At 44.7% G+C, this 26,021-nt stretch overlaps 1 protein-coding gene across 2 annotated transcripts in view; it reads right to left on the reverse strand.

Annotated features, from left to right (window-relative positions):
• paqr5b (progestin and adipoQ receptor family member Vb) overlaps positions 1–26,021 on the reverse strand; it is a 92,774-nt gene that overhangs the window by 15,577 nt on the left and 51,176 nt on the right. For both annotated transcript variants that reach the window (XM_080214210.1, XM_080214211.1), the window contains 3 exons: positions 21,762–21,889; positions 9,658–9,863; positions 8,387–8,513 (listed from right to left, as the gene is read on the reverse strand). In XM_080214210.1, coding sequence (XP_080070336.1) covers positions 8,387–8,513; positions 9,658–9,863; positions 21,762–21,889 — 461 coding nt within the window. The remainder of the gene's footprint in view (positions 1–8,386; positions 8,514–9,657; positions 9,864–21,761; positions 21,890–26,021) is intronic.

Consider the following 26,021-nt stretch of genomic DNA (forward strand, 5'->3'; position numbering starts at 1 on the left):
TGGCTATGGTTTATCTTAAATAAGGTTCATCATTGCTCCATCCAGCTTTGGATTGGAACCGTTGGCAGATTTCATGTTTGGTTGAGTCCATGTTTGTTTTTGCTCATCTTTGGGTACAGTTATTTATGAGTAGGATTTATCTCTGGGGAAGCTTATCTTTGGGTAGGGTTGGCGTGAGAGGGTGCTTCATGTTTGCGTATTTTTCATTGGCGGTCATGTTTTGTTGTTGTTTACACTTGGGTGATGTTTGGGTGGAGGATAGGGCTAGGGTTAGGGTTGGGACACACATTCGTGGGTGGTTTGCATTGGCATAGCGATCATATTTGTGTGTTCTTTGCTTTTGGGTTGGGCTGATTTTTGGGTGCAGGCCACGTGCTTGCTGGGTTCTTGTTTGGACAGGTTGCAGTTTTGGGTATTGCTCTGAGCTCTTTCCTCTCTCCTACACCACAGCATGAAGATCCCAGAGGAACAGCTTGGAAGCAATGAATCATGAGAATTATTTAAGCTGTATCACCATCATAGCTCCATGCTAAGATGACACTGACTTTCAATGTATTCTTTTAAAGTGAATGAGGCAGCAAAAGCAACATCAACCTGCGCTTATAGTGTTTTTAACATAATAACATGTCCAAAGGCACTTCTTACAGAACCATTACCAAACAAGATTTGCCACTGAATCTTATAAGAAGATTAGGACAGAAAAGCTTGGTCAAAGAGATAGGAGAAATTGCGGTTGAGAGGTTTAAGAAGAAAATTCCTGAGCTTAGGGTCTTGATAAATGAAGGTATAGAATTATAGAATCTACAGAACAGGAGCAGGCCATTTAGCCCATTGATTGGTAAGGCCACACTTGGAAATACAATGTGCAGTTCTGGTCATCCTATTATAGAAAGGATATTATTAAACTAGAAAGAGTGCAGAAAAGATTTACTAGGATACTACAGGGACCTGATGGTTTGGGTTATAAGGAGAGGCTGGATAGACTGGGACTTTTTCCTCTGGAGCGTAGAAGGCTGAGGGGTAATCTTATAGAGGTCTATAAAGTAATGAGGGGCATAGATCAGCTAGATAGTCAATATCTTTTCCCAAAAATGGGGGAGTCTAAAACTAGAGGGCAGAGGTTTAAGGTGAGAGGGGAGAGATACAAAAGTGTCCAGAGGGGCAATATGAAGAAATGAAGAGGGTGGTAAGTGTTTGGAACACGCTGCCAGACGTAGTAGTAGAGGTGGGTACAATAGTTTTTTAAAAAGCATTCAGATAGTTACATGGATAAGATGAATGGAGAGGGATGTGGGCCAAATGTAGGCAACTGGGATTAGCTGAGGGGTTTAAAAAAAAGGTGACATGGACAAGTTGGGCCAAAGGGCCTGTTTCCATACTGAAAACCTCTATGATTCTATGAGTTTATGAGTGCACCAACAACAATCCCACCCAGGTCCTGTTCCTATAACCCCACATATTTACCGTCCTAATCTCTCGGACACTAAGGATCAATTTAACAGGACCAATCAACCTAACCTGCACATCTTTTGGACTGAGAGAGGAAACTAAGCACCTGGAGGAAACCCATGCAGACACAGGGAGAATGTGCAAACTCCACACAGTCAATGACCCGAGGCCAGAATCGAACCCGGGTCCCTGGTGCTGTGAGGCAGCAGTGCTAACCACTGTGCCACAGTGCTGCGTGGTTGCCAGTGGTGAATGAAGTAAATAAATCCAGGGACAGAATTGGAGGAATATTGATAATCGGAGGATAGATATCTTGGAGGGTAGGATGAACTACAGAAATAGAACATTCATTGGAGTGGAGAAGTGAAGAGATGGCTAAGAAACACCTGCTGTAAAAATGGTGTAAATAGCTAGAAGCAATTAGGGTTCATCACTAAATATACCCTTCCCAGCTTTACCCAAGTCACGGGGGTGAATTTTACTGTCTCGCCCACCATGGGAATCAGAGCAGGCGAGCAGCAAACAACGGAAAGGTCCACTGACTCAAAGAACAAAGAAAATTACAGCACAGGAAAAGGCCCTTCGTCCCTCCAAGCCTGCACCGACCATGCTGCTCGAATGAACTAAAACCCCCCACCCTTCCAAATCCCTCTATTCCCATCCTATTCATGTATTTGTCCAATACATGTATTTGTAGCCCTTAAAACTCACTATCGTATCTGCTTCCACTGCCTCCCCCAGCAGCAAGTTCCAGGCGCCCACCACCCTCCGTGTAAGAAACTTGCCTCGTACAACTTCTTCAAACCTTATCCCTCGCATCTTAAACCTATGCCCTCTAGTAAATGACTCTTCCACCCTGGGAAAAAGCCTCAGGTCGGATTTTCTGGTTTTGGGGTGAGCGGGGCTGGGAAATCTCACCCATGATAACCTAAAAAACAACCCAGGATGTTTTCTCTCGTGGAAATCAGAGGACATAAAGACAGTCACTATTAACCAAACAAAGAACCCAGGTGAAAAGCTTCTTAACCCAGACACTGGTGAGAATGTGGAACTCACCACCACAGGGAGTGGTTGAAGTGAATAGGTTAGATACTGTCAAACGGGCAGCTAGATTAGTACAAGAGGGAGAAAATGGATCGCAGAGTGGGCGGCACGGTGGTGCAGTGGTTAGCACTGCTGCCACACAGCATCAAGGACCCAGGTTCAATTCCCGGCTTGGGTCACTGTCTGTGTGGAGTTCTCCCCGTCTCTGCATGGGTTTCTTCTGGGTGCTTCAGTTTCCTCCCGCAGTCCAAAGAGTTGCGAGTTGAGTGAATTAGCCATGCAAAATTGCTCTTTAGTGTCTCAAGATGTTAGATGGATTAGCCATGGGAAACGTGTGGAGTTAGGGGGATAGGGCCTGCGTAATACACTCTGTTAAAGAATCAGTGCAGACTCGATGGGCTGATTGCCTACAATGCAGAAGAGGCCAATCTGTGATTCTATGCTAAACAAACACGTTTGGATAACATAGGATCGAAAGAGATTCAAGTGGAGGCGAAACATCAGCATACACCAGTTGGGCTGAATGGCCTGCTTGTGTGTTGGGATTTCCATGTTTTCCTGTAATGGAAGGTCCCAAACCATCATGGTTACCATGCTAACTAACCCATGGTGTACATTCTCAGGTGCAGAGAGGTCCCTGGTTGGACTTTGCATATCAGCATGCCTTTGAGGGTATTTTCCATTGTCCATACTGTGGAATCTTTCCATAGCTCCCGATGGCATAGGTTCCACCTATAATAGTGGCTTCACAAGACGATGCATGAGAGAGATAGAGCAGTGAGAGAGATGGACAGAACAGAGTGTGAGAGAAAGCGATCGAGGGTGAGGGCGATTGAGGGTGAGGACTGGGAGAGCCGGATTGGGACAGCGAGAGATAGAAGGAGAGGTGAAAGACAAAAGTTGAGAGAGAGTGAGAGAGTGAGCGAGACAAAGAGAAGTGAAACAGAAATATTGAGAAAGAGAGAGATTGAAGGATGGAGAAAAAGAGAATGAGGGGGAGATTGAGAGAGAGGGTAAGTGAAAGAGAGAGGCAGAGAGATAGAGAGAGCAAGAGATGATGAGAGAGAGAGAGTGTGTGTGAGTGAGTGAGAGAGAGAGAGAGAGAGAGAGTTCCAGTGTAATGGGTGGGTGTGTGTGAATGATGAGGAATTTAGTCTTGGCTTTCTAAATACACCATCAACCACAAAATGAAACAGTTTGTACAAATCAACTGCAGACAGAGATTGAATTACAGCTTCATAATCAGCCAGAGCCCAGCCATCTGGCTCATCCTCCTTCCTTTCACAATCTATTCCAAACAGAATGTTAAATTAAAAAAAAAATCACTGTAATGGGTGTGCTGCAGCTGGATATATTCAGAAGGTTAGAATAATGTAACAACAATATAGTAATCATCTAATCTGATGTATTCAGGAGGAAACCTGATAAATACACGAGGGAGAAAGGAATAGAAGTGAATTCTGACAGGGTTAAGTGCAGGAGGAGGAGATTGGTATGAAGTATTAACAATGGCATCGCTGACATGGGCTGAATGGCCTCTGTAAATACTTGTCATGTTGAAATCAAGCACAGGATAAAATAATAGTGAAATAATTTTGGTCCAAACATGGAGGCAAGAGCTGACACCCAGAGGTGAGGTGGGAGCGACTGCCCTTGATATCAAGACAGCATCTGACTGAGTGTGATATCAAAGAGCCCCAACAAAACTAGAGTTAATGGGAATCAGTGGGAATATTCCCCACTGGTTTGAGTCGTATCTGACACAAAGGAGGATGATTGTGGTGGTTGGATGTCACTCCTCAGGGTAGTATCCCAAGCCCAACCATCTTCAGCTGCTTCATCAATGACCTTCCCTCTATTATAAGGTCAGAAGAGAAGATGTCTGCTGATGACTGCACAATGCTCACCATTATTCACGACTGAAGCAGCCCATGTCCAAATGCAGCAAGATCTGGACAATATTCAGACCTGGGCTGACAAGTAGCAAGTAGGATTCATGTCACACAAGTGCCAGGGACTGACCATCTCCAACAAAAGAGAAATCCAACAGTTGCCCCTTGACATTCAACGGCATTATCAATGCTGAATCCCTATTACCATCATCTTGAGAATTACCATTAACCAGAAACTTAACTGGACTAGCCATATAAATACTGTGGCTACAGGAGCAGACCAGAGGTTGGAAATTCTGCAGAGACTAACTCACCTCCTGACTCCCCAAAGCCTGTCCACCATCTACAAGGCATAAGTCAGGGGTGTGATGGAGTACTCTTCACTGGTTTGGACAATTGCGCCAGGAACCACACTCAAGAAGCCCAACACCATCAGGACAAAGCAGCCAGCTTGACTGGCACCTAATCTACCACCTTCAACATGGCAATCCTGCAGGGTTTTGGTGCAGTGTCAGACATTGCTCAATTAGTAATATACTCACCTCTGAAACTCAAGGTTCAAGTCCTACTTCAGGTCTTGAGCCCAACAATCAATCTTCAAGTACTGAGGGGTTACTGCATTGTCAAAAGTGCAATATTTTGAAGAAATTTTAAACTGAAGTGTTATTTGCTAGCTAGGGTGGTGATTAAAATAACCCTATGGCACTATCTTGAAGAAGAGTAGGGGAATTATTGGTCAATATTCATCCCTCAATCAATATCACAGAACAAAACAGATTAAATGGTTATTATCACATTGCCATTTGTGGGATCTTGCTGTGTGCACATTGGCTGTCACATTTTCTACAACATAACAGTGGCAACTCTTCAGAAACTCTTTGTTGGGTGCAAAATGCTTTGAGTGTCCAGTGATTGTGAGAAGTGTTGTATTAATGCCAGTCTTTTAACCCTAGTCTAGTAGCTTGCCATTGCACTTGGCTCACATGGGAAGGACAGGTGAGGTTGTCAGGATCTGTGGAACTCTACTCTAACCAGATCCAGTGTCATCAACAGAAAAATAGGAGTGAAGAAAATGGAGGAAGAAGATATTGAAACTGGGGAGTTAACTCCAATTTTAGTTAGTAAAACGTCAGGTAGCGATGGTGAGCTAGTGGCACCTGGACGTGTCTTTTCTGCCAGTTTTTAAAATTTATTCATGAGACTTAGCCATTACCAGCAAGGCCATCCATTGGCCATCACCTAATGCCCTTGAGAAGGTGGTGAGCCACCATTTTGAATACAACTGAGTGGCTTTCTGGACTGATTGGTTAGGAGTCAGCCACACTATTCTGAGTTGCTCATAAACACAGATCAGGTAAGGCTGGAAGATCTTCTTCCCTTAAAAGGACATTACGATTAACCAGTATTTAAACAGTCACCTTCACTGATGCTAGCTTTTTATTTCAGATTGCTAATTATTTAATTGAATTTGAATTTCCCCAGTTGTCACAGCGGAGACTGGGGGGGTGGGGGGTGGGACCTGAACTCATCTCTCTAGATTATCTATCATTATCCCCTGGATAATTGGCTCAGTATAATCACTAAGCTGCCATATTCTATCAAATCAGTGAAACAAACAAGACAAAGGGCAGCAAGCACAAGGTCATAACGAACATTGTCACCTAAAACTTTCATAAGGATTCTCTCAAATTCATGGGCATTTTCAGCTCAGGAGGAGGCCATTCACCCATTGTGTCCGTGTCAGTCAACAAAGAGCTAACAACATTAATTCCATTTTCCAGCGCTTGGTCCATAGCCCTGGAGGTTATGGCAACACAAGTGAATATCTAAATACTTGTTAAATGTTCCAAGAGTTTCTGACTCAACTGAGCCTTCAGGCAACGGGTTCCAGACTCCTTCCACCCTCTGGGTGAAAAACTTTCTCTTTGACTCGTCCCTTAGTCTTCTGCCTCTTACCATAAATCCATACCCGCTGATTATTGGCCTCTCTACGAATGGAAAAAGTGCCTTCCTATCCACCCTATCTATGTCACTCATAACCTAATTCACCTCTATCAGGTCCTCTCTCATTCATTGTTGTTCCAAGGTAAACAATCCTATTCAATCTCTGCTTGTAACTCAGACCCTCCAGGCTAGGCAGCAGCCTGATAAGTCTTCTCTGCACTCTCTCCAGTGCAATCATATCCATCCTATAGTGTGGTGATCAGAACTGCATGCAATACTCCAGTTGTGACCTAACCAGCTTTATATACAGTTCCAGTATAACTCCCCTCGATCTTGTATTCTGTGCCTCAGCTAATAAAGGCAAGTATCACATCAGCCTTCTTAACCACTTTAAGGGGTCTGTAGAAATGCACTCCAAGGTCTCTTTGATCTTCAGTAACTTCCAGGGTCCTACCATTAATCCTTTGCCTAGTTAGCCAAGTGCATTATCTCACATTTTTCCAAGTTGAATTCCATTTGCCGCTGCTCTTCCCATCTGACCAGTCCATTGGTATCCTCCTGCAGTGTATGGCTTTCCTCCTCACTATTTACTACCTGACCAACTGATCTGTCATCCACGAACTTCCTGATCATACTCGTGACATTAAAATCATTAAGGTACATCACAAATAACAAGGCACCCTAGCTCCGGGTCCTGCGGAATCCCACTGGAAACAGACTTCCAGTCACAAAAGCGCCATTCTATCATCACCCTCTGCTTCCTGCCTCTTGGACAATTTGGGATCCAATGTGACACTTTGCCTGGGATCCCGTGGGCCAGAACTTTTTGGAGCAATCTGCCGTGTTCACAATTCTTGTCCAGGAATTCTGTTACTGTTATTGCGGGAGATTGGGGAAACCCTGTCAGCAATCTATCTAGTGTAATTAGGGCCGGTGTGATTGGGGTTAACGTGTCACTTGGGATCCTTCATACAAAGAGAGACAATAATGGGACAAGTCAGACAGTCACAGGGCAGGATTTTATGGCTTTGCTTGAGCGAGACTGGAAATTCCCACCCAACATCAATAGCATTTCCGTTGACTGCCCCTCACCCGCTCCGATTCTGTGCTGGGCAAGGCGGTAGGATTCCAGCAGTAGAGCCATTGAGCAATACAGCACAGAAACAGGCCCTTCGGCCCAATCTGTCCATGCTGACCAGGGTGCCCATGTTTGGCCCATATCCCTCTAATCCTTTCCCATCCACGTACCTACCAAAAGTTGCTATTGAACTTGTCTCAATCGCTTTCTCTGGCAGCTCATTTCAAATACACACCACCCTCTGTGTGAAGAAGTTGCCCCAGGGGTCCCCGTTAAATTTTTCTCCTTTAACCTTAAACCTTTGCCCTGTGGTTTTCAATTCCCCTTTGCTGGGAAAAGGACTATGCGCGTTGGGATAAAATATGTGAATGGTGGGGGAGGGGTGGATTTGAATCAGGAAGTTTGTAAAGTGCTAAATCTAGAGAAAAGGTACCTTTTTAAAAGAAATCAAGATGGCGCTGGAATGTGCCAAGTTCTTGCGAGCTGTCCCCAGCAGATCCTCTAATCTTTTACTCTCGTTCTATGCTACACTACAGACTGCACCCTCTCCTTTCCTTCTCCCCTACTCTGTGAACAGTACGTTTTTGTCTCTATAGTGCGCAAGAAACAACACTTTTCACTGTATCCCAATATAGGTGACAATAATAAATTATATCAAATCAGAATTCAGAACACTATAATGTGGGTCACAGTGTAAAAGAGATCATAGAGTAATTATAGAGTCATTTTTATAATAGAGTCAGAATTGCAATGTAATTAGCGTTACAATGAGGTTTGACTAGCAACTATCATAAAATTCTGATATGTTCTGACAGCTTTGATCCAGTCAATATTCAATCAATATTTGTAGCTAATTCTGTTGGCATTTCATCAGTAAGTAGCAGGAGGTAAGTTTAATGGACCAAACATTGAAATGTCTTCTTCATCTTGTATCATAATGTCTATGAACATGGTGTGATGCTCTAGTAATCAGTCTTACCTGGAATAGCATGATAGGCCAGTAGAAACAATGGTGTTGAAGACAGCGACAGGCACAAACCACTTGTGGAAGGGAGTGTTGATCCATTTGTCGGGCATGATGTAAGCTGCGTAGACAGTGGCAGAACCTGAGGGGAAAGGGCAATCCAAAATGTAAAACCGTCAGGAGTCTTTTACAATTACAGCAAGGGCTGGTGATGGCCAAGTGGTATTATCGCTGGACTATTAATCCAGAAACTCAGCTAATGTCCTGATGACCCGAGTTCGAATCTCACCACAGCAGATGGTGGAATTTGAATTCCATAAAAATAATCTGGAATTAAGAATCTGCTGATGACTGTGAAACCACTGTTGACTGGTTCACTAACATCCTGTAGGGAAGGAAATCTGCCATCCTTACCTGGTCTGGCCTAGATGTGACTCCAGAGCCACAGCAATGTAGTTGACTCTCAACTGCCCTCCAAGGGAATTTAGGGATGGGCAATAAATTCTGTAAGAAGTCTCACGAGACCATGTTAAAGTCCAACAGGTTTATTTGGTAGCAAACGCCACTAGCTTTTGGGGTTCTGCCCCTTCCCCATTCACCTGACGAAGGGGCAGAGCCCTGAAAGCTAGTGGTGTTTGCTACCAAATTAACCTGTTGGACTTTAACATGGTCTCGTGAGACTCCTTAGTGTGTTTACCCCAGTTCAATGCCGGCATCGCCACATCAATAAATTCTGGCCAGCCAGTGACACTCATCTCCCACAGATGAATAGAGGAAAAAACACGGGGACAGATTTCCTCAAAGCATCTGACCAATGGTAACATTCAGAAAAAATGTTCCCAATGGTGGGGGAGTCCAGAACCAGGAGTCATGGTTTGAGGATAAGCAATAAACCTCTTAGAACTGAGGTGAAGAGAAATTTCTTCACCCAGAGGGTGGTGAATGTGCAGAATTCACTACCACAGAATGTAGTTGAGGCCAAAACATTGCCTGATTTCAAGAAGAAATTAGATATAGCTCTTGAGGCTAAAGGGATCAAGGATATGAGAGGAAGGGTGGATCAGGATATCGAATTCAATGATCAGCCATGATCAAAATGAATGGTACAGCAGGTTTGAAGGGCCAAATGGCCTACTCCTGCTTCTTGTTTCTATGTTTGGATGCATTTGGGTATGCTTTTTGCCAAATTTCCACCACAAAGTTGTCACAGGCCAGTTAGAGAAGCTACGAAGATATCCACCATTTTCCCCACTTGTTGGTTATATATTCAGATAGAATCAATGTACCTAGGCTGTACAGGCTGAGAGCACCATAGTCAAAAAAGAAGCAGATGTGTCTGGCACGGGTGGACATTGAGCTAAACGTATGGGCACAGCTGGAAGTGAATGGGTAGATGCAACTCGACAACATGTAAACCAGGAGCGGCCACGTGTAGGCTTCATTCCAAAAGTCTAGCGTGTAGGAGAGAGCCAAAAGGTTCCAAAGGAAATACCTGCAAGGAAGAAGACAACATTTTTTAATTGACATTAACGTGATAAAGTTTAATACAGACAGAAAAGCAGATATACAATAAATTCAGCCTTTTATTATTTGATTTGATTTATTATTGTCACATGTATTGGGATACAATGAAAACTATTGTTTCCTGTACACAGAGAAAGAAAGGAGAGGGTGCAGAATGTAGTGTTACAAGTCATAAGTAGGGTGTAGAGAAATATTCACTTAATGTAAAATAGGCCTATTCAAAAGTCTGATGGCAGCAGGGAAGAAGTTGTTCTTGAGTTGGTTGGTATGTGTCCTCAGACTTTTGTATCTTTTTCCCGATGGAAGAAGGTGGACGAGAGAATGTCTGGGGTTGTGGGGTCCTTAATTATGCTGGCTGCTTTTCCAAGGCAGCAGGCTTGCACTACCAATTTCCTACATTACAACAGTAACTATATTTCAGATGTGCATCATTGTCTGCAAAGCACTTTGAGATGTCCTTGGTACTTGGTAAGGCTTCCCTCTGCAGTCTTACACTGGAGTTTTCACAGGAGGCACGCAAAAAGTAAAGTCAACAGTCATATTAACCTAAAATTAACGTGGTTTTCAACTGGTGTCCCTTAAATTAAGTTTTTTTGAAAACATTTTTCATTTTGTCATGAGTAGGCTTACATTCACACTGCAATGAAGTTACTGTGAAAATCCCTGAGTCGCCACACACCGGCATTTATTCGGTACACTGAGGGAGAATTTAACATGGTCAATGCACCCAACCAGCGTGTTTTTCAGACTGTGGGAGGAAACCGGAGCACCTGGAGGAAAGCCACGCAGACACGGAGAGAACAGGGTGTCAGTCAAGCGGGCTGTTTTACCCTGGATGGTGTCGAATTTCTGGAGTGCTGCTGGAGCTGCACTTATCCAGGCAAGTGGGGAGTATTCCATCACACTCTCGACTTGTGCCTTGTAGATGGTGGACAGGCTTTGGGAAGTCAGGAGGTGGGTTAATGATCTAATTTGTTGAATAGTTTTGCACGTGGTACATGGTTAAGAGCTTTGGAAAAATCTACAAAGCTTTTTCTGTGGTGATGCGATTGCCAAAATTGCAGGATGGTGAGTTCTAATTCTGTTGATCTCGATTAATGAAAGGCATGGTGTTCACCAATAAGAATATTCTACCTTTCAAGATGTCTCATTATTTGCCTGTCAGTGGTGTGTTTGAGTAATTTACAGGAAATGCTAATAAATAAAATAGGTTTAGAATAAGCTCTAACAAAGGGCCACCTAGACTCGAAATGTTGGCTCTGTTTTCTCTCCACAGATGCTATCAGACCTGCTGAGATTTTCCAGAATTTTTCTGTCTTTTTTTTCCAGAATCTTGCTGGATTGGTCGGGGCCCTTTCTTGTAAACTGGAGAGACCTGGGGGAGTTGATGGGTAATTCACTTGTGTTCATGCACAAAGATAGAGTGCAACATTGGTTCAAACTCACTCACTACAGTTGTGAGTGCAGGGTTTGTGATATCAGGACATCAAGCTTTAGATGGATCAACATTATGAGGTTCTGAGCTTGTTAAAGATGCTACTGAAATGTAAAGTCTTCCCTTTCATTCACCAATAGAATTTTTGCAATGCTGCTTTAACTTTGACTTGTTAAGTTGCTGCAAAATCAGTGGAGTGTGAGAGTTGGAATGCCTGTTTGGTGTCCCCAGAGGGCACATACTAAACAAGAATACTAACTTCAGGATGACTCTGCAGTATAATTGCTCGGCAGGTGCCTCCTTCATTGTAGTGTGAGGAAAAAAAACTTCTCCACACAACGCGTGGTTCAGGGCTGGAATGCGCTACTTGGAAGTGGGTTGAATTGAGGCAAGAGGGCATTAGATAATTACTTGAACAGAAACAATGGACAAGATTCCCTCTCCCCACTACCCCCATCCCGGGCTGTGTTTTGCGATGGCAGAGATGCCAATCATTGGCTGGTGGCAGAATCTTCTGATCCCGCCATTGTACTGTCATTGGGTTTCTCGTTATTCGCACCCTCTGCTGCTGGGGTGTCTGCAGTGGGGGTTGCCGTCGGCAGGACTGGAAGATCCCACCAGTGGGAACGGCTGGAAAATCCCACCCAATCTGTGGGGAAAGGACAGGAGAAAGGCACAAAGTCATTGTCTGGAGAGCTGGTGTCAAAGTGACGGGCCAAATGGCCTCTGTCTGTGCTCTAACAAGCCTGCGATTATTGAAAGGCTTTCACTGTTTAAAATCCAATTGTAGCATTTCTTCTGTGTGGTGAAGGATTGGAACTGGAACCTTTCTGATCTGTGTCATTCAACTGTGTACTCCATGACCTCAATGAGATACATAAAAGAATCCAAGATCTCTCAAGAAAATAAAAAAGAATAAACATATTCTTTTGTCTGCTGCATATGCCATCTATCAGTGTGCACTGTGGCATATCGCAGATTTTTTGCCGGTCTCTTGTTGGAATCCCAGGAAAATGTAATCTGGGTTTTCCGCAATGAATTATCTGGCAGGAAAAGAGTGTATCCCCCGGGGGGGATGTAGACCACTGGATGATATAATGCTCATTCTGCTGTGATTCATTCAAGATTTGTCTATAATTATGTGTTTGAATGCAGCACATTGTAGAAGTCAGAAATATTCACTTGAGTGAGATCCACGGGAAAAGGTTCAAAAAGGATTTACAAGAATAATGCCAGGATCGAGAGGTTAGAACCACCAGGAAAGATTGAATAGATTGTAGATCTTCTCCCTGTGAAAGAGAGAGGGCTAAAGGGAGAACTGGGGCAGCAATCTTTAAAATTATTGGGGGGCTTTCCAGGGTAAACATAGAGAAGATGGTTGGAAACTTCCTATCCTGCCCTCCACAGGGATCATAGCCAATGGGACAGAAAATGCAGCGGGCCATTTAAAGATCTAGGCAAGACTCAGACTAGAATCATACGCCAGAACTTTACTGCCTCACCTGCCTCAAGCTCATAAGATCCCAGTGGAGACCAATGGAGAATGCTGTTCTGCAAGCCGTTAAAATTCCAGCCATAGAATCCCTGGGGTACAGAAGGAGGCCTTTCGGGCCTGCATCGATAACAATCCTACCCCTTTCCTCGTAACCCCATGTATTTATCCCACTAATCCCCCTGACACTAAGAAGCAATTTAGCATGGCCAATCAGCCTAACCTGCACATCTTTGGACTATGGGAGGAAACTGGAGCACCCAGGGGAAACCCTTGAACCCAGGTCCCTGGCGCGGTGAGGCAGCAGTGTTAACCGCTGTGCCACTATGCCATCTGAATCATGATTCTTATTCTGCCTGCACTGACAGGCCTTTACCCTCCCCGGCAGATTTGGAAACACCAGTCTTAGTTCTGCCAATGACACCAGCCCAACAACAATTCCACTGGCAGCACTCACATTGTAGAATGTGGAGTGGTTCCATAATGCAGAAGGAATCATGAGATTCTGGTCTCCAGGGTTATCCCTGATTGCTTCTTAAGACCCACCTCAAAGGTTTGGACTGCTCGTTCAGTCAGTCAGTTGGACGCTGGGTGGTAAGGCACAGTCCTGATGTGCTTGATACAATTTAAGGGGGTGAAATTTTAAAATTCATCACTCATGGAGGCTGTTCCATCATTCAACACTTCAGATATCCCGTGGGTCGAAAAATACTGATGCAATTTTCCAATTTTAGCATGCAACATCATGGACTCCATCCCAAAACTTTGACCCACTTTGAATGGGCATCATCAAGGAACAAATATATGGCCCCCACATAAGCAACAGGAACTCGTACCTGTGGCTGGCTCAACCATTCCCAAGGGTGCAGTGGGGCTGTAGCAGGCAACAGTTCAGAGTGTTTGACTAGGCTTTCAACGTCAGCATCATCAACACCAGGCCATCAGACTTAACTCCTGGCATGCACTTTCACCTTAGACATACCCAGATGGGCATTGTGGCATTTATCTAGGAGCAACTCCCTCCTGGGTACAGGGACAACAGTTGCAATAGTTTCCCTAGGGGCTCCCACAGTTAAGGTATACCTAAACATAGGTTTAAGTTAAGAGAAGAAAGAATTAATGAGGATCAACTTTTTTTTAAACACAGAATGTGGTACGTATGTGGAATGAACAGCTGGAAGAAATGTTTGAGGCAGGAACATTGACAACATTTAAAACGCATTTGGAAAGGTGTATGGATAGGAAAGGTTTAGAGGGTCATGGGCCAAATGCAGGCAAATGGGATTAGCTTAAATGGGCATTTGGTCAGCATGGACCAGTTTGGGCCGAAGGGCCTTGTCTCCATGCCATAGATTCAATGATAAATTGCTGCAATTTTAACGATGGCTTTGGATGGTTATGTGTTTTCACCAATTTAATTATCTCAGTGAATGACTTGGAATCAGACAGGATTGGGGATGTGAAGCTAGGTATTAAATTGTAGGCCTGGGTCCCACACATGATTGCTTTCTCTTCCCCTCCTCCTCCGTTGGCTCAAACATTCAATGTTTTGTGTTCAATCCTCCACAGAGGCAGCAGAAGGATCTACCTGTCCACATAGGGTCATATCTCCAAATACTTATCTCTTTCTCACCTTGAACTGAACTTCAATGTGACTTTATACTCACAATCTTGGGACCTCTTTTATTTTCTTTTACCTGCATCACCAATTATGTAATTCCTGCTCACTAGTTAGGTTAAAAACAGCAGCAACATTTATTTACAGAGAACTATAATACAGAGGCTTACAGCCTCAAGGCAGCCAGTCAGCTTCCAGGGTCCGCTCTAGAGTGATCCCCCCACCCTGATCCCTGATTGGGTACCTGGGTCACGTGACCCTCTCAGCAGATTTTCCCTTAAAGGGGACAAACACCACGATCCCCAAAGTAGATCTGACTGCTGAGCTGTCTGTAATGTATCCTCAAATGGGCAGCATGGTGACACTGTGGTTAGCACTGCTGTCTCATAGCACCAGGGACCCAGGTTCAATTCCTGGCTTGGGTGACTGACTGTGCAGAGTCTGCAGATTCTCCCCATGTCTGCGTGGGTTTCCTCTGGGTGCTCCGGTTTCCTCCCACAGTCCAAAAGACGTGCTGGTTAGGTGCATTACCCTTGCTAAATTCTCCCTCAACGTACCCGAGCAGGCGCCAGAGTGTGGCAACTAGCGGATTTTCACAATAACTTCATTGCAATGTTAATGTAAGCCTACTTGTAACAATAATAAATAAACTTAAACTTAAATGAAACAAACCCACGTATAGTTTACCAGTCCTGTGTGGGAGATTGTTAAGTATGTGTGAAAGAGAAGCAGAAGAAATGAAATAGTGGATGGCCCCTTTAAACCTGATCACTGTTTGTTGCTTATTTACTCTTCCTGGGTGGATTTTTCCTAGGATATTTACAGTCAAGAACATTCCATGCCGTCTGTTGCCAGATTGTTTCTAATGAGTTTTGAACTAGTTTTATTGTCACCAAGGACAGCACAGATCAGCTACACCCTTTTCTGCATGGCTTTGATGCAACTCACAACCAATCTCATGGATTGCAACTCTGCTAATGTGAAAACCTTTCTGACTTTTCTCCACCATGGGGAGAAGGATTTTTGCTTTTCTGTGATAAACTATTCTTTAGGAAAGAAACGATTTCCCTCTTCCCCACAGCGAGATTTTCTAGCCCTTCCCACTAGCAGGATATTCAGATCCTGCTGAAGGCAACTCCCCCCATAACCCACCCACCATGGTGGATTCCCCATCCCCATCGGCCCATCGAGCCTGCACTGCCAACAATCCCACCTAGGTCCAACCCCGTAACCTCACATATTTACCCTGCTAGTCTCCCTGACACTAAAGGGCAATTTAATACGGCCAATCCACCTAAACCGCACATCTTTGGACTGTGGGAGGAAATCAGAGCACCCGGAAGAAACCCACGCAGGCACGGGGAGAATGTGGAAACTCCACACAGATAGTCATTCGAGGCCAGAACTGAACCCAGGTCCTGGCACCGTGAGGCGGCAGTGCTAGCCACCCAGTTTACCTCCTCACCTTGTCCCATGCTTGTGCAAAAAGCTCCATATGACCCTTATTGTCCCCCTCAAATGGACCTTTGTAGCCTATTGTTGATTACCTTTGGGCAGGGTATTTACAAGTGATACCCCAGGGTCAATTTGCTATAGGAAAGGCGAGGTTTATTCTAGTATATTTGGTGGTTTAATAAGGGGCAGGTAGAGGCAACTGTACACTGACTGCCTTCTACAGCCAAGTGTCCATTCCACACACACGGTCTCAGACATTGGCTATCAGAGGTTTTCTGCCATTGGTCCCAACACAGTGAAGCTGATCCAAACATCATCCGCAGGGAAGGAACATGTGTTTATATAGCTTTACACAACCCTGGACTGCCCAAGAACATTTTACACCCCATTAAATATTTCTGAAGTATAGTCACTGCTGTAAAGTAGGAAATGTGACAATACGTGCACAGCAGGATCCCATAAACTGCAATGGATTACATGACCAGCCATCTGCTTAATCCTTTCTATTGGCTGAGGGAAGAATGTTGCTGGGACACCAGGAAATAGATGCCTGCTCTTGATCAGAATACTGCCATAGGTCTTGTCCATGCAAATGGGGCAGTATGGTGGCACAGTGTTTAGTACTGCTGGCTCACAGCTCCAGAGACCTGGGTTCAATTCTGGACTTGGGTGACTCTCTATGTATAGTTCTTGTGTATCTGCACGTGCCTCCTCCAGGTGTTCCGGTTTCCTCCTACAGTCTAAAGATGTGCAGGTTAGGTAGATTGGCCATGCTAAATTGCCCCTTAGTGTCCAGAGATGTGTCGGTTAGGTGGATTGGCCATGCTAAATTGTCCCTCAGTGTCCAAAGATGCGCAGTTTAGGTGGATTGGCTGTGCTAAATTGCCCCTCAGTGTTCAAGGATGTGTAGATTAGATGGATTAGCTATGGTAAATGCACAGGGCTATGGGGATAGGACAGGAGAGAGAGGGCCTGGGTAAGATATTCTGTCAGAGAGTTGATGCAGGCTCGATGGCCAAATGGTCTCTGCTGCACTGTAGGGATTCTATGAAATGCCCTGCCACCAGAAGAGCTGGCAGATATTTTCATTTTCCCTAACCCAGGAGTGCAACCCCATCTGCCTCCGCGCCAGCTGAGACCAAACCTACTCTGCTTCCGCGCGACAGGCTCAGTGAAGCTCAGGGCATCGTGTGAGTGCTGGCAGGAGATGTACTCCTTATTGGATTTTTAGAGACCTTGACCTACTCCACGCTGGCACAAACGCAAACACAGCTTCATCTCCTCGATTAAAACTAATCAAACTGAAATGAGTTGCAATCCACCCTCGGCTCAAACCAGCACCAGAGAGCAAAAAAAAAGATTACGGCACAAGATTGTTGCTAGTCCCGTACAGACACAGCAGCTGTTCTAATTGTTGCTGTTAGCCTGTTAACGATCAGTAAGTTGTCACTTGTTTCAAAATACTCTCTTCTACCTTCTTCCGTTGGAAAAAGGTACAAAGATCTGAGATTATGTACCAACCGACTCAAGAACAGCTTCTTCCCTGCTGCCATTAGACTTTCGAATGGACCTGCCTTGCATTAAGTTAATCTTTCTCTACACCCTAGCTATGACTGTAACACCACATTCTGTACCTTCTCCGGGTCTGGCAGATGCAGTACAATGTTGGTAAATGTAAGGTCATCCATTTTGGTAGGAATAACAGCAAAATGGACTATTATTTAAATAGTAAAAAATTGCAGCATGCTGCTGTGTAGAGGGACCTAGGTGTCCTTGTGCAGGAATCTCCAAGAGTTGGTTTGCAGCAGGTAATTAAGCAGGCAAATGGAATTTTGTCCTTCATTGTGAGAGGGATGGAGTTTAAAAACAGCGCGATTATGTTGCAGCTGTATAAGGTGCTGGTGAGGCCACTCCTGGAGTACTGTGTACAATTTTGGTCTCCTCACTTGAGAAAGAATATACTGGCACTGGAGAGGGTGCAGAGGAGATTCACTAGGTTGATTCCAGAGTTGAGAAGGTTGGCTTATGAGGAGAGCCTGAGTTAACTGGGGCTATACTCATTGGAATTCAGAAGAATGAGGGGAGATCTTATAGGAACATATAAGATTATGAAGGGAATAGATTAGATAGAAGCAGGGAAGTTGTTTCCACTGGTGGGTGAAACTAAAACTAGGGGGTATGGCCTCAAAATAAGGGGAAGTAGATTTAAGACTAAGTTGAGGAGGAACTTCTTCACACAAAGGGTTGTGAATCTGTGGAATTCCCTGCCCAGTGAAGCAGTTGAGGCTATCTCATTGAATGTTTTTGAGGCAAGGACAGATAAATTTTTGAACAGTAAAGGAATTAAGGATTATGGTGAGCGGGCAGGGAAGTGGAGCTGAGTCCGCAAAAAGATCAGCCATGATCTTATTGAATGGCAGAGCAGGCTCGAGGGGCCAGATGGCCTACTCCTGCTCCTAGTTCTTATGTTCTTATATTCTTTCCTTCTCTCCTATTACTCTATGAACGGTATGCTTTGTCTGTATAGCGTGCAAGAAACTGTACTTTTCACTGTAGAACAATACATGTAACAATAATAAATCAAAAGGACCATTAAAAGAAGTTTGCACTAAATGTTCATACTGAGGCAGCTTTGGCCAAAAAAAGATCCACACATTACTCAAACATCTGGGAAGCCAGCTGCGGTGACTAGGGGAATTTCACAATAACTTCATTGCAGTGTTAATGTAAGCCTACTTGTGATACTAATAAATAAACTTTACTGTGGAAAATAAAACTACATGGACGTTGCCAGGCACGCTGAGATTTTCCAGTGTTTTCCATTTTCATCTCAAATTTCCAGCATCTGCAGTATTTTACTCTCCTATTAAAGAAAGACTTTCTCACTTGCTCCCACCATTTGGCAGCCAGTATCTGGTTATTTATAGTGTGACAATGTTCTGTTTACATTGTCCCAGCAATATTGTCATCTCATAACACCAGCATTTCTCCTTTCGCAACATACTCAAGAAAGACTTGCATTTATATAGCACCTTTCACAACCACAGGATATCACAAACACTTTGGCCCCACTGAAATATGCCTGAAATGTCGCCACTTTTGCAGGAAACACGGCAGCCAAATTTTCATGCAGTAAGATCCCACAAATAGGAATGCGGTGATAATGATCAGGTAACTTGCTTTTATGATGTTGGCTGACAGGCAAAGATTTGTTGGAAAACCCAGGGGAATCTCCACTGCCCTTCCTCAGGGGAGAAACACGTGATCCAGGCCAATATCCCCAGTGCAGTACTGAGGGAGTGCTGCACTGTCCATGAAGTTGAGCCTCGGATGTGATATCTGCCCTCTCAGTCAGGGCCCCTGCACTGTTTCAAAGAAAAGGAGGGGAGGTTTAATCCGAGTGTTTTACAAATCTTTATCCCTCAGCCAGATCCCAGGAGAGAATGAAACAAAAATCATTATCTGAGGAATTGTGAGTGGCATTGATCATTGTGCAATCATCAGCAAACATTTCACTTCTGCCCTTATGATCAAAATATCTGACAGAGATGGAGATGGTGGGAGATATATGGGAGAGATGGAGGTACTGAAAGAGATGGAGATAGTGAAAGATATCTGGGAGCCAAGGAGATGGTGGGAGATACCTGGGAACTATGGGCATGAAACTTCACCACGTCCTACTGTCAGATGGAGCTTCACATTGCCATCCTGTCAATGCCAATTTGCTGCAATGGTGGTGCTCATGCCAATGTTCAAGCCAATAAGAGAAATGCTGAAGTGGTCCAGGAGGCATGGATAAACCTTCCCAGTCAGCTGAGGAATTCTGATAACGAGCAACTCTCTGATGACATTGGATAAGAACATAAGAACATAAGAACATAAGAAATAGGAGCAGGAGTAGGCCATCTGGCCCTTCGAGCCTGCCCCGCCATTCAATAAGATCATGGCTGATCTGTCGTGGCTCAGTTCCACTTTCCCGCCCTCTCCCCATAACCCTTAATCCCCTCTCTTATCAAAAACCCATCAACCCGCTTCTTAAAAATATTTAGCGAGGCAGCCTCCACCACTTCAACGAGCAGAGAATTCCAGAGATTCACCACCCTTTGAGTGAAGAAGTTCCTCCTCAACTCCGTTCTAAACCGCCCCCCCTTTATCTTGAGGCTGTGCCCCCTAGTCCTACTGTCTTTTTTGAGCGGGAAGAGTCTTTCCACCTCTATCCTATCCATCCCATTCATCATCTTATACGTCTCAATGAGATCTCCCCTCATTCTTCTAAACTCTAACGAGTACAAGCCTAGTTTATTCAGCCTCTCCTCATAGCTCAACCCCCTCAACTCCGGTATCAGCCTAGTAAACCTCCTCTGCACTCCCTCCAAGGCCAAAATATCCTTGCGCAGGTGCGGCGCCCAAAACTGCACACAGTACTCCAGCTGCGGCCTCACCAATGCCCTATACAGCTGCAGCAAGACCTCCCTACTTTTATATTCAATCCCCCTCGCTATGAAGGCCAGCATCCCATTTGCCTTCCTGACCACCTGCTGCACCTGCAGGCTGGGTTTTTGCGACTCATGCACAAGGACCCCGAGGTCCCTCTGCACCGTCGCCTGCTGCAGTTTTTCGCCACGTAAGTAATAGTCCTTCCCACCATTCTTCCTACCAAAGTGGACCACCTCACACTTGCCAACATTAAATTCCATTTGCCATTTCCTGGCCCATTCGCCCAGCCTATCTAGATCCTTCTGCAGACTCTCCACACCCTCCGCACAATTTGCCTTTCCCCCAATCTTGGTGTCATCAGCAAATTTCGACACCCTACACTCGGTTCCCTCCTCCAGATCATCTATATAAATGGTAAATAGCTGAGGCCCCAGCACCGACCCCTGGGGCACCCCACTAGTCACCAACCGCCAATCCGAATAGCACCCATTGACCCCCACTCTCTGCCTCCTATTTGACAACCAATCCTCTATCCACGCTAACACCCTACCCCCAACTCCATGTCCTCTGACCTTCTGCAGTAACCTCTTGTGAGGTACCTTATCAAACGCCTTCTGAAAATCCAGAAAGACCACATCCACCGGCTCTCCTCTATCCACCGCCCTAGACACATCCTCATAGAACTCCAGTAAATTTGTCAGACACGACTTCCCTTTAATGAAACCGTGTTGCGTCTGCCCTATCAAGCAATTCCCTTCAAGATGCCTCGCAATTTCCTCCTTAATGACGGATTCTAACATTTTACCTACCACAGACGTTAAACTAACCGGCCTGTAATTCCCCGCCTTTTGCCTGGCACCCTTCTTAAACAACGGCGTAACATTAGCCGTTTTCCAATCCTCCGGCACTTCCCCGGAATCCAGCGACGTCTGGAAAATAACCACCAAGGCATAAGCCCAAAGACATCCAAGGTTGACTGTGAATGGAACACTTTGGGAAGATGTCCTGAATCTTTTGTGGCAATTCACTGTGACCAATTTAGTCAGAGGGAGATTCCAATTGTATTATTTACAGTTATCAATTTGACGTGGTGGTAAAAGTCTTGCCAATGATTTAGAAAGTTGGGGATTCTCAGTAACATCACGACCAATGCAATATGGCACTGAGGGATTGCTGTATTGACATCTTTCAAACTAAATGAAGGTTTTGTTAATTCATAAACAGAGTTGGGAGATTGCCTGGTATCCATGCCAATATTCATCCCTCAGTTAGCAGATTAATTACCTTCGGCTCATTCCCCTTGTGGGACCTTGCTGTATATAAACTGGTCGCTGTATTAGCCTGCAAAACAAGAGTGACCGTACCAAGACTGCAAAAGATGCAATATTCATTCTTCATGAGTGTAGTTCCATGTCCAGTGATCACTTACCAGGTCGGGAGGAAGTGCGTCCAGATGTTCACGGTCTCATTTGTCAATTGGAAAAGGCTGAATAAGCAATCGGTAGCTGTACTCCTTGGGTGACGATATCCAAAGATGATGCTGTGTTCGTGGAATACCTGTTGCAAGGAATTAAAGCACATGATTAAGTGGCTTACCCTTTAACTAGGTTGCCTGAAATGTTGTGGCGGGGTTGCTGGGTTTGGACAGTCTGCAGAGAGAAATCATCTCTCCTGCTGAACCAATGTCAAACAGACCAGTGAAGGTGGTAAGACAGGAAGTCTCATCCTGTGTGGGGATAGTTCTGGGATAGCTATCCAGAAAGCAGAACAGTCTTTGTTTAAGAAAGTTCTCTTCTTTCTGAATTTTCTTGGACTTTCACAGCAGACTGGAAGGGAATGAGAGGTTGTGGGGTATATCTTTACTAAAGTGACAACTAAAGTGGAAATGGCCGTGAGCTTCAAGTTTCTAGGTTAACAGACCACCAACAATCTGTCCTGATCCTAGCATGCTAATGTTATAGTTAAGAAAGCCCACTAATATCTCTAATTTCTCAGAAGGCTAAGGAAATTTGGCACGTCCACTATGACTCTCAACAATTTTTCTAGATGCACCATAGGAAGCATTCTTTTTGGTTGTATCACTGCTTGGTATGGCTCCTGCTCTGCCCAAGACCGCAAGAAACTACAAAAGGTTATGAATGCTAGTTGGCCTACTCCTGCTCCTATTTCTTATGTTCTTATGTTCTTATGACTCTGTCTACACTTCCTGCTGCCTCAGAAAAGCAGCCAGCCTAATCAGAGACCCCACACACCCCGGACATTCTCTCTTCCAGCTTCTTCCATCGGGAAAAAGATATAAAAATCTGAGGTCACAACTTTTGAATGGACCTACCTTGTATTAAGTTGCTGGGAAAGGGCGATGGGTGGGAGGGGGGCAGGAGTCAGGGCTACCATGGTGGTGGTGGGGGTGGGGTGGTGCTTGGGATCTGGGGGGGGAAAATCGGGGCCACGGGGGACGGGTCAAGGCTGGCCCAGGCATGTTTGGGGACCAGCAATCGGGTCATGGGGGCGAGGGTCACACAGCAATCAGGAGGACGGCAGACAGGGGCACCTTACATACGCCATCCCTGCTATGACAGATCAGCGCATGTGCAGTGGCCCATTCAGCGCTATGCTGCTGGCCTCTCCAGTGGGAATAGGTCCCGTCATCAGATTTTCGCACTCAGCAGTGCACAGAGTGTGGGAGATTCATTTTGAAACTCCCACTGAACAAAACTGTGTGATTTACTTTTTAAAAGTTTTTTTAGTTTATTGATTTATTTTCTCAAGTAGGTTTACATTAACAATGCAATGAAGTTACTGTGAAAATCCTCTGGCTGCCACACTTTGGGTGCCTGTCCAGGTACACTGAGTGAGAATTTAGTATGGCCAATGCACCCTAACCAGCACATCTTTCAGACTGTGAAAGGCAACTGGAGCACCCAGAGGTAACCCACAGAGACATGGGGAGAACATGCAGACTCCACACAGACAGTGACCCAAGCCAGGAATCGAACCCAGGTCCCTAGCGCTGTGAGGCTCCCTAGCACTGTGATGCAGCAGTGCTAACCACTGTGCCACCATGCCATCCCTAACTCCAGCTTTTACACAAATTTGACACTTAAATTTCTTTCGGAAGAATCACCCACAATACTTTTCACAGTATACTAACATATGTGACAATAATAAATCACATCAAAGTTTTCCTAAGTTTCTTGATAATAAATATTCTTTTCAATTCCAGAGCTGTTTTTGGAATTCTATACTCCGGGGATCAGTACTTGTTTCCCTCATTTTCAGACTACGGAAAAGGGTATGAACAGTTAGACAAGTTTCCCTCTGGGATTTTGGACAGGTTTCCCTCTGGAACATGTGCGGTAGTCATAACAATTTAAAAAAGTGTTTCTTAGAATACTTTTGTTTATGGGTATTTGTTGCAAAAGTACTGAAAATGGGGGCTGGGGGAGATAGCAGTTTGACTGGGCAGGACTGTGAAAGGTGCAACATCATGCGGTGTAACCTCCAGGAATATGTTGGCAAATCTACTCTGCAGGGACCCAACATCCATTCTACTGCACAACCAATCTTTAGAGAGAAGGCTCAAAACACCTGGGTTCAATAAATGGAGGCTTCTCGGCCTTTTGGCTAAGATCAAGCACTAGGTCAAGCCCAAGATGGGGTGCAATGCCTTATCTTGTATGTCTCTCTTGTGGGTACCATGAGTTGGATTCAACTGGAATTTGAATTTGGTTTTTGGAGAAAGCAAGGAATGGATTCAGGTTTGTCTGGTTCACTCTGACCATTGGCGTTGTAACTTTAAGAATTGAGCAAAAACGAAATGGAGGCTTGTCAGAATCCTGAGATTACCTCTTTCCTTAAAGATGACCTTTTCTCTGTTCCAATTGGGAATATCCGACTGTTCACTTCCCCACTGAGACCAGGGCTGGAGTGTACAGAATCATAGAATCCCCACAGTGCAGAAGGAGGCCATTTGGCCCATCGCGCCTGCATGGACAACAATCCCACTCAGGCCCTATCCCTGTAAACCCATACATTCACCTTATTAAGTAAGCCCCCTGAAATTAAGGGGCAGTTCAGCAAGGCCAATCAACCTAACACACAAATCTTTGGACTGTGGGAGGAAACTGGAGCACCTGGAGGAAACCTAAGCAGACACGGAGAGAATGTGCAAATTCCACATTGACAGTCACCCAAACTGAAATTGAACCTGGGTCCCTTGCGCTGTGAGGCAGCAATGCTAACCGCTGAGCCACTGTGTTGTCTGAGTAGGACCCACACAGCATGGGGGCTTCCCCCCAGCTATATTGAGTAGTTGAAGTTTAAAACAATATAAAGTTAAAGTTTATTTATTAGTCACAACTAGGTTTACCTACAGTGAAAATCCCCTAGTCACCACATTCCAGCGCCTATTTTGAACAGGGAGAATTTAGCATGACCAATTCACCTAACCTGCATGTCTTTCGACTGTGGGGGAAGCCAGAGCACCTGGAGGAAACCCACACAGACACAGGGAGAATGTGCAAACTCCATTAAGACAATGACCCAAGCTGGGATCCAAACCTGGATCTCTGACACTGTGAGGCAGCAGTGCTAACCACTGTGCCACCGACATTCGAACTTGTTGAACTTGTTATTTTTAGCACCATTGAATAGGCGTCAAGTTTACAAAAATAAAATAACTGCACAACATCCACACAAACATACAAATTAGGAGCAGGAGTGGGCCATTTGGCCCCTCAAGCCCACTCTGCTGGTTAATAAGATCATAGCTAATCTGATTGTGATCTCTACTTTCCTGTCTACTGCCTTGACTTCCTTGCCAATCAAGAATTCATCTAACTCAGCCTTAAAAATATACAATGACCCCACATCCACATGTAGAACTGAATTCCACAGACTCACAAACCTCTGAACAAGAGCAAAATAATCCTTATCTCCATTTTAATCTGGTGTTTTTAAACTGAGTTCCCTAGTTCTCGCCTTTCCCTTAAGGAGAACCATCCTCTCGAGTTTCCACCCCGAGAAGTTCCCTTAGGGTCAGTGTTTGAAACATTTACCAATGGAGAATTGCGAATAATGAATAAAATATCCTCTGGGTGGTGATACTGATACTATTTTTAGAATTGGTAACTCTGGATACAACGGGAAAAAAAAAGCACAAACGATTGGTAAAGCAGATTCAATGGCATTAGCATCACTGAATCCCCCACTATTGATAATTACTTTGACAAAGGACTCCAAACATCAGCTCTTTTCTCTCCTTACAGATGTTGCCAGACCTGCTGAGATTTTCCAACATTTTCTCTTTTGGTTTCAGATTTCAGCATCTGTAGTAATGTGCTTTTTTTTCCCCTGCTATCAACATCCCGGGGTGACCATGGATCAGAAACTGGACTGGACTAGCCACGTAAATACTGTGGCGAGCAGTGCAGATCAGAGGCTGAGAATTCTGAGGGGAGTAACCCACCTCCTGACTCCCCACAACCTGTCCACCATCCACAAGGTGCAAGTCAGCAGTGTGATGGAATTTTCTCCGCTTACCTGGATGAGTGCAGCTCAAGGAACTCTACACCATCCAGGACAAAGCAACTCACTTGATGGCACCCTACCCATCAACTTACACCACTCACTTCCTCCACCACCAGTGGAGGCTACAAGATCCACTGCAGCAACTTATCTCCCTTGACAT

This window comes from Carcharhinus amblyrhynchos, chromosome 28 (assembly GCF_965287045.1).
Source record: "Carcharhinus amblyrhynchos chromosome 28, sCarAmb.v2.hapA, whole genome shotgun sequence".
Taxonomy (NCBI): Eukaryota; Metazoa; Chordata; class Chondrichthyes; order Carcharhiniformes; family Carcharhinidae; genus Carcharhinus; species Carcharhinus amblyrhynchos.